The 17,983-nt window shown below is 35.2% G+C and overlaps 2 protein-coding genes across 3 annotated transcripts in view; both read left to right on the top strand.

The window, feature by feature from the left end:
- LOC112045386 (protein Wnt-5b-like) overlaps positions 1 to 17,983 on the top strand; it is a 49,630-nt gene that overhangs the window by 18,137 nt on the left and 13,510 nt on the right. For both annotated transcript variants that reach the window (XM_024081550.2, XM_052884816.1), the window contains exon 3: positions 15,740 to 15,996. In XM_024081550.2, the coding sequence (XP_023937318.2) occupies positions 15,740 to 15,996 (257 nt within the window). The remainder of the gene's footprint in view (positions 1 to 15,739; positions 15,997 to 17,983) is intronic.
- LOC112045406 (probable salivary secreted peptide) lies at positions 13,043 to 13,557 on the top strand. Its single transcript, XM_024081573.2, has one exon. The coding sequence runs from the start codon at positions 13,077 to 13,079 to the stop codon at positions 13,431 to 13,433; it is 357 nt and encodes a 118-aa protein (XP_023937341.1). The 5' UTR covers positions 13,043 to 13,076; the 3' UTR covers positions 13,434 to 13,557.

Raw genomic sequence — 17,983 nt, 5'->3', positions numbered from 1 at the left:
TGATCGACACGGGCCGCGCCTATGGAGTCTTCGCCTCCTTTTCCTTTTCATGAAACCTGAAATAAATTGACAGCGCCTTACACAAATGACAAGAAGACCGCCATTACCAAATGATAATCAGCGCCATTAAGACATTAGCGCCGCATCTGGGGGACTTCTTTCATAAAAAGGACTTTAAGTGTTTCTAGCTACCTGCTAGGCAGTTTGAAAAGACGGTGTCTGTGGGTGTCTGCCACGCTGCTTGTCTGTGACGCACTGTGGCTGTAGATATAAACGGACCTTGCCCCAGCTGGTAATAAAATAGTGATTCACTCAAGCGTTCGCCTCCACTCAACCCACGATGAATTGGTTGTTAAATTGAAATGTTTATGACGTAGTTTGCAATAAAAAAACTCCACCATGTAACCACAGCGACTTATTTTCGGTAAATTACATTGAACGCACACATTTGACCTTTCTATATCACTCACACACAAGCACTAGAGAACTTGATCTACTTCATTACATTTCCTCAAGTCAAGAGAACTGGACACATCAAGATGTTTTTAAGAATTTTACTACTCTGTGCACTCGTTGCTATCGTTAGTTCAAGAACTGTGATAGTTGGTCAAATTTCGGACTCTAACGGCCAAGTGAGGAAAGTCTACGAAAAGCGTCTCGAACGTTCTGCCATACCGTTACTGATAAGGGAGCAGTTGTTGTACTTCGACACGAACGTGGCAGATCAGAAGATAAAAGGGATAGCCATGAAGGACTTGGACAATGGATTGGCTGAACCTGCCATCACTGGAGGAGGGATTGGTTTTTCTGATGTCAATATAAGAATAAAGAGTGAAAGAGGTTCTGGTTACAGATTCCTTATCGAAATTTACGCCTGATTTGTATTTTTTGTCGCTTGTATTCGATTCGTAATATTGTAATTCGTGTAAATGAGATTTTAAAATAAAGACTTTTTTATAAAAGTGTTATTGTTTGTGCTTTACTATACTGAAGTTAAAAATATTTTTTTTCGATTTCTTGTCTGTCTGTCTGTCTGTCTATCTGTCTGTCTGTCTATCCGTATTTTTTGTTGACCGGGCATCACGCTGAATTTGTCTTTTTACGACCTTTCATTTGAATTTGTCTTTTTACGACCCATATTATAAGGGTAGATTAAAAAAAACTTATCCACCCCCCACCTTTTTTCATTTACGGGCGCTATTTTGAAAATTTATATAGCCAATGTCAATACCCCAACTCTAACGAACTCAATGACACCTCACATGTCAAAATCCGTTCAGCCGTTTGGGCTGTAGGGCGTGCCAAAGAAATGGACATACATACACATTACACACATACACACATATCTACGCTCGAAAAACATTACCCTCCGTCTGACGAAATCGGGTAATAAAGCAAAAATGAATCGATTTTTATTAAGTGCTCAAACGCCCAGAATTGATAAATATCAATCTAACTTATATTTGGGTAACCTACTGATGTCTCTGTGTCTTTAGCCTCAATAGCTCAACGGTAAGAGTGGTCGGACTCATTACCGAGGGGTGGTGGTTCAATCCCCGTTGGTCTATTGTCGTACCCACTCCTAGCACAGTCTTTCCCGACTAGTAATGATAATATTGGTCATATTTAAAAAGATATGGCAAATATTATTTAAAAAAAAATGTTCGGTCAATTTTAACTTCTGTCACATTATCACCCTAAGCTTGCAAACCCGCATAGTAAAAGAGTGTTTGTTCTTCCGATCTCCATATCCCACTCCTATAGTGAGGGAGGTTAAAATATAAAAAGGGCTAGTAATTATTGACTTTCCCTTGGACTTTAATATTTACCATAATAATCACCTAGAATAAAGTAATTGGTCACATCGCGTTACACACGTTCTGCCTTATAAATAACTGCACCATGTAACCACAGCCACGTATCTCCGGTAAACTTCATTGAACGCACACATTTGACCTTTCAATCTCACACACACAAACACTAGCGAACTTGATCTACTTCATTACATTACCTCAAGTCAAGAGAACTGGACACATCAAGATGTTTCTTAGAATTTTACTACTCTGTGCACTCGTTGCTATCGTTAGTTCAAAGACTGTGATAGTTGGTCAAATTTTGGACTATAACGGCCAAGTGAGGAAAGTCTACGAAAAGACTGTCGAAGCTACTAGTATACCGTTTATAAAAAGGGAGCAGGATTTGTACTTCGAATACCCAGTGGGAGATCAGAAGATAAAAGGGATAGCTATAAAGGACTTGGACAATGGATTAGCTGAACCTTCCATAACTCGAGGAGGGATTGGTTTCCCTAATGTGAATATAAAGCTAAAGAGTGAAAGAGGTTCTGGTTTCAGATTCCTTGTCGAAATTTACGCGTGATTTGTATTTTTTGTGAAGTGATTTTATTATTTCATCGCTCGTATTCAATTGGTTTAAATGAGATTCTAAAATAAAGACTTCGTAATAAAACTGTTGTTCTTTGTGCTTTACTATTAAGTACCTCAATAAGTGTAAAATAAAATTGTTAAATGTCCGATGGTTTCTCTTAACGCCAAATTGATTGTTTGGTAAAATTGCATTGAAAACTCTTGATCAAGTGACCTTTAAACGCAAATACGTGAAAATCTAAAACAAACACATTTCAACAGCAATAATGATGATGATATAGACACACATACAAAAGGAGATAAGAAAAATACAAATAAATAGACAGATTTATGATGCCACAGATTATACACAAGTTTAATAACGCAAAATACGACTCGATTAAGTTCTAAAATGCCCAACTGATAAATATAAATCTAACTTATATTTACGTATATCTACTGAAGTCTTATTTGTCTTTGTTTGATTACTACTATAGACATGGAAAAAAGTGCTCTAAAAAGATACTCCATAGGCAAAACTTGCCCGAATGTTCAATCAATTTTAACTCGCCTAATTGATTTCATTTTTGTTAATTAAATTATGTACTTTTAATTAATAATTCAGATGTAAATGTTTCTTACTTATCATGACTTTTATTAGCGTGAGCTACTTGCTTTTCTTCGATGTATTATCGATACTCATTCGTTCCAAACTGTTGTTGTTTTATGATTACGTAATACGTTGCGTTATTATTTCGAACGTTATGTAATACCTATTTTGGATCAGCATTTATTTGAAGATAATTATGATACAGTGGTGTTATAAAGTTATCATGCTCAAACCATGCTCAAACATTTAATTTGATTAACTAAAATGTTTGATGTTTTCCATGTGTTTCAATAATATATTAGTTTTATAGTCAATAGAGGACGACCTTAAAATTTTCGATAATCACTTTTGTTAAACTAATCAGGATAAATAAAATTTGAAAGACTGGCTAAACCTGGACCTAACTAAAAAGGAAGTAAATAAATTGGCAATACAATCTAACTTAAAATAAACTTAGATGCCATCGTCTGTGATTTAGGTAAAATTAGGAATAGGAATCCATCATGCATAAATAGTACAAGTAAAGTCACGAGCCTCTGACATATGGATACGTACGCAAGTAACTAATAAATGACTGTGATATGATTCATCTCCAATCTACATCCAATAATGACAAGGTCAGACGTACTTGTATATGGAAAGTAATTACATCATGATATTTAATACATTTTATACACGTCAATTAGAAGCTGAGGTAATAAAAATTGCTGACTATTGAAACAGTAGATAAATGGAGGTCAATTAAATATATCATATATTCTATGACTCCACTTAAATATAGACGCTAGACAATGGTTACAGAATTGAGTGGAAATTGTAAAAACTTATTTTAATTCCAAGTACACCATGGTCTTAAATATTCATTGTCGTCTAGTTGGAATAAAAAGAATGAAATTAAATGAAAAAACAAAAAAAAAAACAAAAACTTGGTAAGGTGAGCTGTAGTGCAAAATTTAACGCAATCGTGGACGCTTTGATAAGCCTTTCTTTAGAAGTCAATAAAAGAAAACTGATTGTAAGAACAATGGAGTTTTACTGGTGATGACTGGTATTCAGAAATAAAAATCAAACGAAAGAAAACTAATGTTTAATGATATTACTGCACTTAAATAAATTAAATGACACATACAAGATTCAACATGAAATTTTATAACAAATATTTATTAACAACATAGATTTAGGATAGTTCGTGACCTAGCACAGCAAAGCGTAACCATGACCAATCAATTGTTAATCTAAGATAAATTATTTTCCATGATTGTACATAAAATATCCAGTTTCAATCGCGTACACTTCGACGAGGAAGTTAAATCCACGGAAAACACTGGGACTATTCAACTCAATTGTCACGTAGTTCTGCCCAATGCCACCCTCTTTGATGTACGCTTCTCCCCACTTGTCATGCCTCAAGTCCATCACTTTGATAGCATTGATGACCTCATGTCTCGAACAATTCACTGTAAAAGTCTCCGATCTAATCCAAATGGCTGGATTTTCCTGATGGACTTTACTGTAGATCACCCTCGAAGTCAGATCTGGGTAACCGAGAAATAAATCATGGCAATTCGATGAAACTACGACCAAAAGTAAAGTGGCAATAGAAATCTTCGACATTTTTGACAAAAACGCGTCTGTAACTTCAAATGTTTGTAACGAAAATGTTAAACTTGAACGCAAAAATATACGTAACAAATAAATTACGTAAATAATTGACACTTTGTCGTGAAATCATATTCTATGAACGGCTTTAGGTGTTAATGAATAAAGTTACTCTACAAAAAGGAAGCATATATAGTAAACGTACAAAAAAAATCCATTTGATGTCTGTCTGTTTGATAAAAAAATCAGAATTCAAAAACAAAAAAATCTTTGTTTAGATGGTTAAAAGTTTGACAATATTGAATCGATTTTGAATAGTTTTTTAGTTTAGTAGTTTCAGAATCTACATAAAATCTGATATTTGTAGGCAAAAAAGAATGAATAGGTAGATTAAAAATGCATCAGAGAATGTAGAGTTAGTAATTAACTGAAACTCAAATGAACGTTTGTTAAAAAAACTTTAAAAGAAGACATTGATTATAAATGGCTTAAAAACGTCAGATTTATGTGTTCTGATTTCCAAAATATAAGCATGATGAGCAAAGTCAGTTCTCACTAATATATCTTTACGATTGTGCTAATAAGGAATGAGTAGTAAGTTCCATGTAAAATTAGATCCATGCTACAATAGCATCTAAAAAGAGACATCATAGCTTTGTTGACAATACCATGATCTCATACCACCATATTTATGTTTTTTAACCTGTATATAAGGGGGTGATCGTCCAAGAACAATCATTTGGTAGTTGTCCATCAAGTTGTAAACATAAATTTTCAAAATGTTTGCAAAAAGTTTAGCATTATCGTTTTTCTGTGTAACTGTCGTGGCTGCAAACGATATTAGATTAGGTTTCACTTCAGCTAATTCTAGAAAAGTCTACAGTGAAATAAAGGAAGCAAACCCAGCTTTGTGGAAGAGAACAGATGATGTTATTATAAATGCACCGAATAATGAAATAATTTCGGCCATTTTTGTCACTGATTTAAGAGAATACAAGGATGGTGAAGCCTATATCGAGAGTGGTGGTGTTGGTGGTAAAAGTGTTACTATTGGATTAAAAAGTCCGTCTATTTTAAGAGGCTACAGATTTGAAATAGAAGTGTTTGCTGAAAATCCGAACGAAAGGTATCACAACAAAGGCGGTGTTATTGCGCCAATGTATGCTGACACTCAGTTTGCAAGGAAATATTAGGAAGTGAATCTTAATTAATTGTTATAATAATATTAACTAAATAAATTAAGTTGGATTAAATAAAATAAATTATTATATTTTTATGTTGTAAATCGTTTTATTTAACAATTCTTTGTTAATTAAAAAAAGGATATTTAGGGTGTTTATTTATTGACACATATTTCATATGAAAAATCACTGTTTAAGGATTTAAATTTTTTCTTTGGTCAGACAGCAAGGAAAGCGCCTTGCTTTGATAGTCTCGAATTTCCATCATATCAATACAATGATGGTTTTGATTAATTGGATATCCGAAAAGAACTACATTATCAACGAGTAACACATTTTACACCTGTATCCCTCGGGAACGGGTGTTACGTGAGGGACGCTAGATAGGTATAACATAAAACGTGTCATTATTAAATAACAACCCATATTCGTCTCACTGTAGAGCACGAGTCTTCTCTCAGAATAACATGGGTTTAGGCTAATAGTCCACTACGCTAATGCGGATTGGCAGACTTCACACACTTACGTTATCAACCCATATACGGCTCACTGCTGAGCTCGAGTTTGCTCTCAGAATGAGAGGGGTTAGGCCTATAGTCCACCACGCGTGCCAATTGCGGATTGGCAGACTTTACACACGCAGAGAATTAAGAAATTCTCTGGTATGCAGGTTTCCTCACGATGTTTTCCTTCACCGTTTGAGACACGTGATATTTAATTTCTTAAAATGCACACAACTGAAAAGTTGGAGGTGCATGCCCAGTACCGGATTCGAACCTACACCCTCCGGAATCGGAGGCAGAGGTCATATCCACTGGGCTATCACGTCACACACAGAGAATTAAAAAATTGACAGGTATGCCTTGCCTTACGATCTTTTTCCTTCAACGTTTGAGACACGTGATATTTAAATACACACAACTGAATAGTTGGAAGTACATGCTCTGCCACTCAAAGGCAGAGGTCCTATCCACTGGGCTAATACGGCTCTTATTATTATTAATAGATTAACGTGTGTTTGAGATATAATAATACCTAAGTACATAATCTCAGGTAAATCAGCCTAACCCCACTCATTCTGAGAGGAGACTCGAGCTCAGCAGTGAGCCGAATATGAGTTGATAATGATGATGATGATGAATATGTGTATAAATGTTATGAACGTGTAATTATGACGTAATACGATGGTACGTATGTGTACAAATGTGTATTATGACATACATATACAATAGGTAAGAGAAATGAAAGACCCCCAAATACAATACACACCTTGAATGAGACAGCGATGACATCATGAGACGAGGAAAACGCGGTTTTACCGTTTCCTTTATACCTATGAAGTTTTGTTTTCCTTCCAAGATTCCTTTTGTACGCTTGTGATGTCAACAATCTTTTATCAATATTGAAGAATCAATAGCTCCTCCTTAAAAAGAGCCGGGTGTTCACAGGTTCGATCCCCGTCTGCTGGACACAACGAAGACGACAGCATTAAGTATATAGAGGTCTTAATATACAAGCCGACTAATTGGAGGGGATCAATATGCTTAGCATACGACCAACGACATAAATTATCTCGTGGAGAGAAATAGACAAAATGTCAAATGCCACAGTCTCATTTATTTCGTCCCAACGCAACGAAAGTATTCCCGACTGTGTTGCTATTGGTTGACATTTGTCTAATTCTCATCGTGAAATACGTTGTTTGGTCGCATGTCAGACCTACAGGACGATTGGTCATCTTTAGTAATATTATAAAGAGGTAAAGTTTATTGTATTTTATGGGATAATCACTGTATCTACTGAACCGATGTTGAAAGTTCTTTCACCTCTAGAAAGCCACGTTATTTGTGAGTGTCATATGATATATTCTATCGTCGTACTCTAGGGAGCTACGCGGGTGTAACCGCGGGGCGTCTACTAGTATTTAAAAAATATGAAATGGTAGATACTAAAACAGAAAAAAAAATTGTATTTTTTATGGTGTTATATAGGCTACTAGCGGATGCACGCGACTTCGTCTCTTCCAGTGAAAGTTCCATTGAAATGTATTCAGTCGTTCCTGAGTTAACCCTGATAAACAGACAGACAGACAGACTAATTTAAAATGGTCTGATTGTGTTTTAGTAGTGTAAATAACTAGAACATGCAATTTTTTCCTACGCCACCTCCTGTTTCCGAGATTGTGGGACTTCCCATTTTCACTACAGTTCGAGAATGTACCTTAACTTTGTGTTTGATAGGTTTTATGCCTTACTAAGCCATTGAAAAGAATATTTCCTCTTCTGCTACGGAAGCCCAGAGGATATTAAGAGGCCATGTTAAAGAGTGCAACGTTCTTTTTGAATTTCATCATATAACTGTATCAGACATTAAAAAAACTTTTAAACTGTTAAAATTAAAAAGAACTGGAGACATGTGGGGCATGTCAGTGAAAGTAATATCTAACATCATTGATGTCATTGCTCCCCACTTAGCTATTATTTTTAATGAATGCGTGGATTTGGGTATCTTTCCGAACCTAATGAAACATGGCAAACTGTTACCACTTTTTAAATCAGGTGACAAAACTGATGTTAATAATTATAGACCAATTACAATACTGCCAACACTTAGTAAGGTTTTTGAAAAAATCATTTTAAATCAACTTTTAAGTCATTTTAATTTAAATAATTTATTTCACCCTGAACAGTATGGTTTTACTAAAGGTCGCAGTACAACTGATGCAGGTGCTAAACTTTTAAAACATATATATGATGCATGGGAAAATGCTAAGAATGCTATTGGTGTATTTTGTGATTTGTCCAAAGCATTCGATTGTGTTGACCATAACATTCTTTTACTTAAGTTAAGCCACTATGGCATAAAAAGTGTTGCACTCGATCTCATCGCCTCTTATCTTAGTGATAGAACACAAAAGGTATGCATAAATGATTCAAAGTCTCGCGGTTTTTCTAACACAATGGGCGTCCCACAGGGTTCAATTCTGGGTCCTTTTCTATTCCTAGTGTACATAAACGATTTACCACACCATGTTAGCGGCATCTGTGAGATAGTACTGTTTGCTGACGACACATCCCTAATTTTTAAGAGTGACAGAAGTAAAGATAATTCCGACGATGTAAACCGTGCCATATCGCATGTGTCGCATTGGTTCACTGTTAACAACTTACTTTTAAATGCAAAGAAAACTAAATGTATTGAGTTTTCATTACCAAATGTTATAAAATTAGATAAGTCTATAATGATCAATGGTGAAACACTAGAAATAGAGAATTCCACAGTTTTCCTGGGAGTGACCTTGGATTCTAAACTTCAGTGGGGTGCTCATATAGAAAAACTGTCAGGTAAACTCAGCTCAGCTGCTTTTGCAGTGAGAAAAATAAGACAGTTTACTGATGTTGATACAGCTAGACTTGTTTATTTTGCGTACTTTCACAGCGTAATGTCTTACGGTATTTTGTTGTGGGGCAAGGCTGCTGATATACATTCTATATTTGTACTTCAAAAAAGAGCAATTCGAGCAATATATCAACTAAAATCACGCGAGTCCCTTCGTCAAAAGTTTAAAGAAATAGGCATTTTAACAGTAGCCTGTCAGTATATATATAACAGTATAGTTTATGTGAGACAAAATATTAATTTGTACAAACGAAAAGGAGATCTAAACCCACGTCTTACTAGACACGGGCATAAGTTAGTTATTTCTGCATATCGTCTCCAAAGAGTTAAAAAATCTTTTGTGGGTTTGGGTGTACTCTTCTATAACAAGATCCCCAAGACTGTGATGGACTTGCCAATGCACAACTTTAAGCAATGTGTTAAAAAACATTTACTTAGTCAAGGTTACTACACTATTGATGAGTTCCTTAACGACAAAGGTGCATGGAGGCCATTGGATCAGCTTCCACCTTCACACAGGAAATAAAACTATAAGAAATTGTAATTTAATTGTTATCAAATGTAAATTGTAATACTGTATGACTTTTTCAAAAGAGCAACTGTTGAGTTTCTTGCCGGTATCTTCTCAGCAGAACCTGCCTTCCGAACCGGTGGTAGAATCTTTACAAATAGTCAACTGACGTGTCAAAAGTGCTTGTAAACTGAGCCTACTTGAAATAAATGAATTTTGAATTTTGAATTTTGAATTTTTGAATTTTGATTTATAAGAAATTAAAGAAATATAACATTATAAAAATAATTAATACTGATTGACTTCTAAAACAACAACACCTATCGAAACAAGGTAAATTGAAAATCTCGTACAGATAATAAGATAACAGATAAAAATTAATCCATATATCCCTTGGTCACATCATCACGCGTGAATGGCTGGACCGATTTCACTATTTTGTTTTTGATGTGTTTGGGTTAGGAGTAGGGTTAGGAGTAGGGTAGGGGTATGGTACAGGCAGGGTAGGGTAGGAGTAGGGTAGGGGTAGGGTAGGGTAGGGTTAGTTGAAAGTTTAAATCGAGTTTCACGCTTACGAAGTCGCGGATAATGGATACATTATATGTATAGAGTAATGTATACATTAAATACATGAATAAATAAATACCTTTGTTGCTTGGAATAATGAAATTGGTAGCCTAATAAAATTTTTACTTAATTTCAATTTCTTTAAAACTTAGCACGGTTTGTGACTTTGACTTTGACTTTGACTTTGAAACGACTAAAGTTCTTGAGAGGTCGATATTAACACGCGTAGTGTAACCAACAACAAAATACGTGCATTATGTACCTAATTCCATAGAACAATGTGACCAGTGACGGAATGTATATACCTACATGTTTGTTTACTTCAGGTGACACTGAAACCCGCGTCATATAACATGTCTCAAACGTGATGGATAATAAGATGTAGATGATAGTGTCCTTTTGTTTGCACCCGAGGATGATTATATGCAACACAGAACAATTTCGGTTTTATTAATCTTAAAAAAAATAGACCACAATAAGTATGCAGGATTATGTAATAACCAGCATAGTTTACGTAAAAAGCAGCTTATATTACGTAAAAAGCAGCTTGTATTGCGTTTAGAGACGTGATAGCCCAGTGGATATGACCTCTGCCTCCAATTCCGGAGGGTGTGGGTTCGAATCCGGTCCGGGGCATGCACCTCCAACATTTCAGTTGTGTGTATTTTAATAAATTAAATATCACGTGTCTCAAACGGTGAAGGAAAACATCGTGAGGAAACCTGCACGCCAGAGAATTTCTTAATTCTCTGCGTGTGTGAAGTCTGCCAATCCGCATTGGGCCAGCGTGGTGGACTATTGGCCTAACCCCTCTCATTCTGAGAGGAGACTCGAGCTCAGCAGTGAGCCGTATATGGGTTGACAACGATTGCGTTTAAAAAACAGCTACCAAATGAAAAATGCCATCATTATTTCCTTCATTCCATGTTAGTTCAAAACTATCTGTTATTAAAAAAAAGTTGTCTGTAAAGCCGGTTTACTGACGATAGTTGAACGTCACAACGTCATAAGAAAATACTGATGAAATGGTTGCATTTTTCAAAAGAAAATGTTAGTTTTTCTAAAATACTGTTTAATGATCTTCATAGATCAGAATATAATTTATTTTTTGTAAAAAAAGTAGGCAACCCTAGAGTGAGGGAATGACGCATGACGTTAATTTTTTTTTCGAGTGTGCATGCTGGCTCCATCGAATTGTAATACGTTGTCACGTTCAAAACTGTTTTTGTCTAAGTACCTATTACGAAACTAAAATATAGTCTAACTTCTTTATATTATCAATAACTTTACCTATTAAAGTAAAAGTCGTTAACCTTTTTAACCGACTTCCAAAAAGGAGGAGGTTCTACGTTCGGCTGTATGTATGTTTTTTTTTTTTTTTTTTTTTATGTATGTCCAGCGATAATTCCGTCATTTGTGGACCGATTTTGAAAATTTTTTTTTTGTTTTGAAGGGTTTGATTCCAGGGTGGTCCCATTTTTTTCATGTCAGGATCTGATGATGGCATCCTGGAGAAATCGAGGGGAACTTTCGAAAATCGTTGAGACGGCTAGTGCGTTTGTTAGTGTTTCCATAAGGTATTTTAAACCACTACAATTTTATGAAGGTCTGGAGTTGGTCTGATGATGGAGCCGAAACACAGACGATGGAACTCGTCAACGATTTACAGCAGGTACCTTTTGTTTGGGCTTAATTTATTTGTGTTGATGAGAACTTTCCACCTAGATGGGTTGTGACTGTATTAAGGGTCTGATGATAAAGACGAAGGACAGTGAAGAGAACTCCTCGACGGTTCACAGTAGCTACCTTGTGTTTGGACTTGATCAATTTGTATTGATGAGAACTTTCCACCTAGATGGGTTTTGACTGTATTAGGGGTCTGGTGATGAAGACGAAGGATAGTTAAGGGAACTCCTCGACGGTTCACAGTAGCTACCTTGTGTTTTGACTTGATAATTTTGTATTGATGAGAACTTTCCACCTGGATAGGTTGTGACTGTATTAGAGGTCTGGTGATGAAGATGAAGGAGAGTTAAGGGAACTCCTCGACGGTTCACAGTAGCTACCTTGTGTTTGGACTTGATAAATTTTATATTGATGAGAACTTTCCACCCATATGGATTGTGACTGCATAGGGGGTCTGGTGATGAAGACGGAGGACAGTCAGTTCACACTCAGTAGGTGTGCTAACACTAAAAATTAAAAAATAAAAATTTTAATAAAAAAAATTCAACCGACTTCCAACTCAAAAATTAACCTAAACTAAAAAGCAAAAAATAACATCTTACCTATGTGCTACCTTCTGATCAGTTTGAAGGCGGTGCCAAGCCAGTGATGTTTTAATTCAAGTAGTTTAAATTACACAATTTCTGTGGTTCTTTCAGAAACGGCTTTAATTAAAACATGACACTGGATTGGCACCGCCTTCAAACTGATCAGAAGGTAGCACATAGGTAAGATGTTATTTTTTGCTTTTTAGTTTAGGTTAATTTTTGAGTTGGAAGTCGGTTGAATTTTTTTTATTAAAATTTTCATTATTTTTTTTGCAAAAATAACCTATTCAGTGAATCTCTGAAACTATCGAGTCGGTATAAGATAATAATTCATTATTATCCCATTCCCTATGAATTGTTTAACTTTGAATTAAATGAATTACACATTATTGCTCCTTATTAGAAAATCTCATGATTAAAAAGATTTTCCGTTATTCTAAACTTATGAAAAAATCACACCGGTAGTAAATATTGCTTCACTTTTGCATAACACGCATTTAATATATAAAGCACATCGCAAATTATATTAGAGCATCAGTGTTAACTGTGAAACGAACGAACGCAGCCAAAATGCGCGTCCTAGCGATTCTTTCCCTGCTGTGTGTATTAGCCCTTGGTTCGTGCCAGAGCCACGACTTGGTTCTAGGGCAAGCGACGTACGGTGACGTAGTTGTATACAAGGTCAACGAATACAAATACGGATTCCCCTTAATAGTGAGGACCAGTACCATAGAGTTTCCAGAACCAGGGACGCATAACTTCGCCTATATAAAATCCATCTACGTGAAAGACAACTACATCGATGGAACGGGGGGTTACCCCACTATATCCGCCGGCGGTGTGGGACAACGGTTCGTCAAAATCAAGCTGAAGAGTCAAAGAAGTCACGGATTCAACTTCACCATCACTATTTACGGAAGATACTAATTGGTTATGTTGCCCTGGTACTTAAAATTTAATTTTGTATTGTCTTGCCATATAAAAACTATTTTTGTTATTTAAACAAAGTATTGTAAATATTATTTTTATTTATTAAATTGTTTGCTTATGACTTTTGTTTTTGTTTTTAGTTTAACAATAAATAAATGCTTTTTATTTAGATCATCATCATTAAGGGTGTTTCGATCTCTTACGTTTCCTTCTGAATCACTAAATATAATAAGAGCGTTGTTTCTTCTAAGTTTTCATACAAAATCATCATTTCGCTGTCACCATCCACAGCTAAAATATCTTTCTGTTACATATAATATAATAACTATATATATATATCTCCTTTTTACATTATGTAATGTATATGACAGTTACATTCCTAAGATAAGTCTGAGAAGAATTTAATTATTGTTCATTAGTAGATACATTATAATTTATAACAGTTCTCGGTAGTATTATCACTTTGTTATCAGTTACGTCGGTTTGTTTTCAACAGACTAACAGTACAAGGTAAACAATATATAACACTATATTTTATAGGATTCCGTAGTTAATATGGAACTCGTACGGCCTTATTTATAAACATGGATTAGGTTTTAAATCTCGAATTTCTAGTAAAGTTACCTTTAATCAGTAATGTAGGTCCACTTTACATGAAAATTGAGGATTAAATCTCAATCCATGTTTCTGACTATATGAAATTGAATATGTTTTTTTAACAGTTTCATCTTGATGCTCACAATATATACATACATAGATTATTTTACAGTTCAACAGATAATAGCATAAACAAGGAAATTTAGAATTAATTTTTGGTTTGAAAGAAAATTGTTTTCGTCGCAATATTTACGTTCATTCTCTACGAGTAAGAACTTTTCTTGAGCCTTTTTTAAAAGTATGAAAAATATTCATTATTAACAACCTATATTCGGGTCACAGTTAAGCACGAGTCTCCTCTCAGAATGAGAGAGGTTAGGCCTTCGTCCATCACACTGGCCAAATGCGGATTTTCAGACTTCACACACGTAGATAATTGAGAAAACTCTCAGGTATGCAGGTTTTCTCATGAGATTTTTCCTCCATCGGAGTTTCGGTAGCCCCTTCATCGGAAGGCGTAGGTTTTAATCCGGTCAAGGGCATGCATCTCTAACTTTTCAGCTATGTGCATTTTAAGAAAATAAATATACGAACTCGAACGATGAAGGAAAAATTAAAAATATTATATAACCCAAATTAGTCTGCGCTTAACAACACAATTTAGCAATTAAATTTTATTTATATTGACATCCTCTAGAGTCTAGAGGAAAATATATGAAATATTAACGTTTATTTATTTTCCTATTAACCTAGATACCATACTCGTATCAGTATCAGTTATCACCAAGAACCACTCCTTTTAAAATATATTATATTTTTCCAATGAATCAGAATATTAATAAACAATCTAGAACAAGTGATAATAATTCTTGTAACGGTTTGTTTGATTTTTATTGTCTTCTTAGTAAGTTGTCGTGATAACCAAATAAACTAAGTACATACTTATGTAGATAGTTACTAAGAAATCATATGTTATGTAGGTACTATGACGAGTTAAAAGTCAATACGTGGAATGTATAATGGAGTTAAACCTGTGATGACCATACCTTCGTTATTTTATAAAAGTTTGTTTTAGGTAATACTAAGTAGTAAGGTAGTACTAGTAAGGAAGATGTAACTCTTCGTTCGCTAAAGGTAAAGTGAACCCTTAAAGTTTGAGCTTTAATACCAAGTATTTTCCGAGGAGTTACATCGAAGATAGGGACTGGCGAATAGGAGCATTTATACTCTTATCTAATAGGTACAATGCCTAATTGAAATGTAAAAAAATACGCTTAAATTAAATTACGCCTACTAGGAGGGTCTGGGCTCTTGAAACCTATGTCCCAAAGTCACCACGGTTATGATATACTTTCAGTTTTTATAAAATCGCAGCTCTCAATCTAAATAGGCAATGTGTAAAATAAAAAAATCCTTTATTAATTAAGATTACAGTTTTTCTTTTTAGAATAGATATTAAATAATAATATAACATTACGTACAATAATTAATAATGTTATAAGTACACCCCTTAAAGTCGTTTTCTCAAATTATTATTTTTTATTTTGAAACTGAGGTTTTAAAATTACATTTTTAATGAACACCTTTGGATTCCATATTCAGATTCTTATCCTGATTCCTGACCAACACCTTCGCTTTGATTAACATTGTTGATCTAAGATAACACGTTTCTTCAATGGAGTTTGACACCATATTATTTGTTCCAGCAACATGGGCCTCATCGAGTTCAAGGAATGGTCGAACCAGACGGTGGTATTCTCCGGAAAATCACGGGTGTGTGCCCACCTGCGCGGCCTGACTCCGGGCCAGCGGCGCGTGTGCCGCCGACACAAGGACCACATGCCGGCGGTCGGCGACGGAGTGCTGCGCGGCATCAGGGAGTGCCAGCACCAGTTCCGGCACAAGCGGTGGAACTGCACCGTCACTGCTGACGAGACTGTCTTTGGGCCCTTGACATTGATTGGTTAGTAGTCACTTACGTTAACTATGTTTCGTTGGCCCGGTTGTTAGCTGAGCAGCTTTACATCTTGAGTCGACTCTAGGGTAACTCTATACAGGACAGTCTCAGAACAGTATCAAGTACAAGCGGTGGACTTTGGGCCCTTGACATTCATTGGTTAGTGTTCACTTACGTCAATACTGTGTCGTTAGTTCAATGGTTACATTATGCAGCTATGCACCATGTGTCAACTCTAGAGTAGGCCTATACAGGAGTGCTAATATCAAGTCTTTGGGCCCTTGACATTGATTGGTTAGTAGTTAGTAGGTACTTTAACAATATCAGTCAGAATTAACGGTGTTAATGCCATCTTACGGCCAACGAGTCCATTGCTGTTGACATCAGGGAGGGAGGACATACACTCTTGCTGATTTACCCCATCAAGTTGTCCGTACCTTTACCTTTACTTGTGATTTTTTTGAATTTAAATGGATGATTTTAAATTGCCTGACGGTATTGTGAATAACAAGCGACACGACATGTATGAAATGTTTGTCAAAGCTTTTTTTTAACAAAATACCTGTGTAACATTAACACTTTACCGCCCAATGCTTTGCGCGTTAGAAATAATAAAATAACAATTCAGTGTGCAAGCGATAAATCTATAAAGTTTGTATCCAGAAAAATGACCAGAGAATAGAAACCAGTAGACACTTTTTTGTTACGAGAAAGCTGTAAACACAAAATTCTTGTTCGTGGGAACTTCTCTATAAATAAAAGAACAGTTTTTAAAATAAAAGCAGGAGCCGGTCCTGCCATAAATCAGCGCCTGTCGACTGCGCCCGACGTTGGTTACCGAAGATTTAGAGCTCCCAGCTCAACGCGGGATTTGAAATTTCTAGTTGTGAAAAGTTTTTGTTTTGTTAAAAAAGTCTTCTACATGAAAACTGTATTTCCAACTCTGCAGACAACAACTGGCGAGAACAAAGTTTTGAAGATCACAAAATGTTAAATATTGATGTTGTTCTCTTTACGGGTTATACAGTCCTGGTACTTTGAACTCTTAGCGTAGGTACTGTTACGAATTCCACAAAGGATTCAAAATTTATAGTAAGTTCATTTTTTTAAACCAGAAATCTTGGTCATCACATTTTTGAGTGATTTCTAAGAAAGCAGACAAACAGACAAACATTTTGAAAGGAGCCTTCTAATGTGATCAAATTACCCTTTACTTTACCACCTATCTTTAGAAAAATACCTAAGAGAAAATCTCAGAATAGATATAAATATTAGTGTGAGGAGTAAATACGAATGTTTATGACATCAGTACAAATGAATGAAACCCGATTACCTACTGAGAAATCATGCTCTACAAAACAAGCAAAGATAAGTAATGTTAACAAATCATCTTGACGTAAAAACTTCAATATTATTAAAAAAATTTATTCCCTACTCTACACTACTCTACCCCACCCTACACCCTACCCTACCCCCTACCCTACCCCCTACCCTACCCCCTACCCTACCCCTACCCTGAATTCAAGGTTTTCTATTAAATAGTAAAGTAGAGTTAAGTATAGTATATAGGCACATAGATATTTTATGAATTTGATATTTATTTATTACTATTTACTATTATTACTCAAGAGATTTTAGTTCCAGATTTATACAGAAGTTGTTTATGAAGATGAAACTTCCAATAAATTACGTAAGCAAAGGCCAAAGGAGCCGTTCATATAAAACATAATAAAAACATCGTAAAAACTGTACAAACGATCCTATAACCTATTCCCTTGCCAATACTTTATTTCCTTTCACGAAGATTAGCTTTTGTTTATGCTGTATCTAATATTGACTGTACTAGTAATTACAGAAACAAAATGAGATAAATAATTCTCTTATTTACATAAAACACCATTTGTTTACAAAGCCCGAAGTTTAGTGTTTGACGGCAGAAATAAAAATAATGCGGCAATATAGGCGTTAGTTTCAATATTTATATGCTCTAATT

Source organism: Bicyclus anynana, chromosome 2 (assembly GCF_947172395.1).
Source record: "Bicyclus anynana chromosome 2, ilBicAnyn1.1, whole genome shotgun sequence".
NCBI classification, from domain to species: domain Eukaryota; kingdom Metazoa; phylum Arthropoda; class Insecta; order Lepidoptera; family Nymphalidae; genus Bicyclus; species Bicyclus anynana.
Note: the sequence above shows the minus strand (reverse complement) of the source record. Positions and strands in the feature narration are given on the sequence as shown.

Bases quoted from the DNA above. Each gene is read 5' to 3' on its own strand.
- LOC112045406 (XM_024081573.2), top strand. From the start codon at position 13,077: ATGCGCGTCCTAGCGATTCTTTCCCTGCTGTGTGTATTAGCCCTTGGT.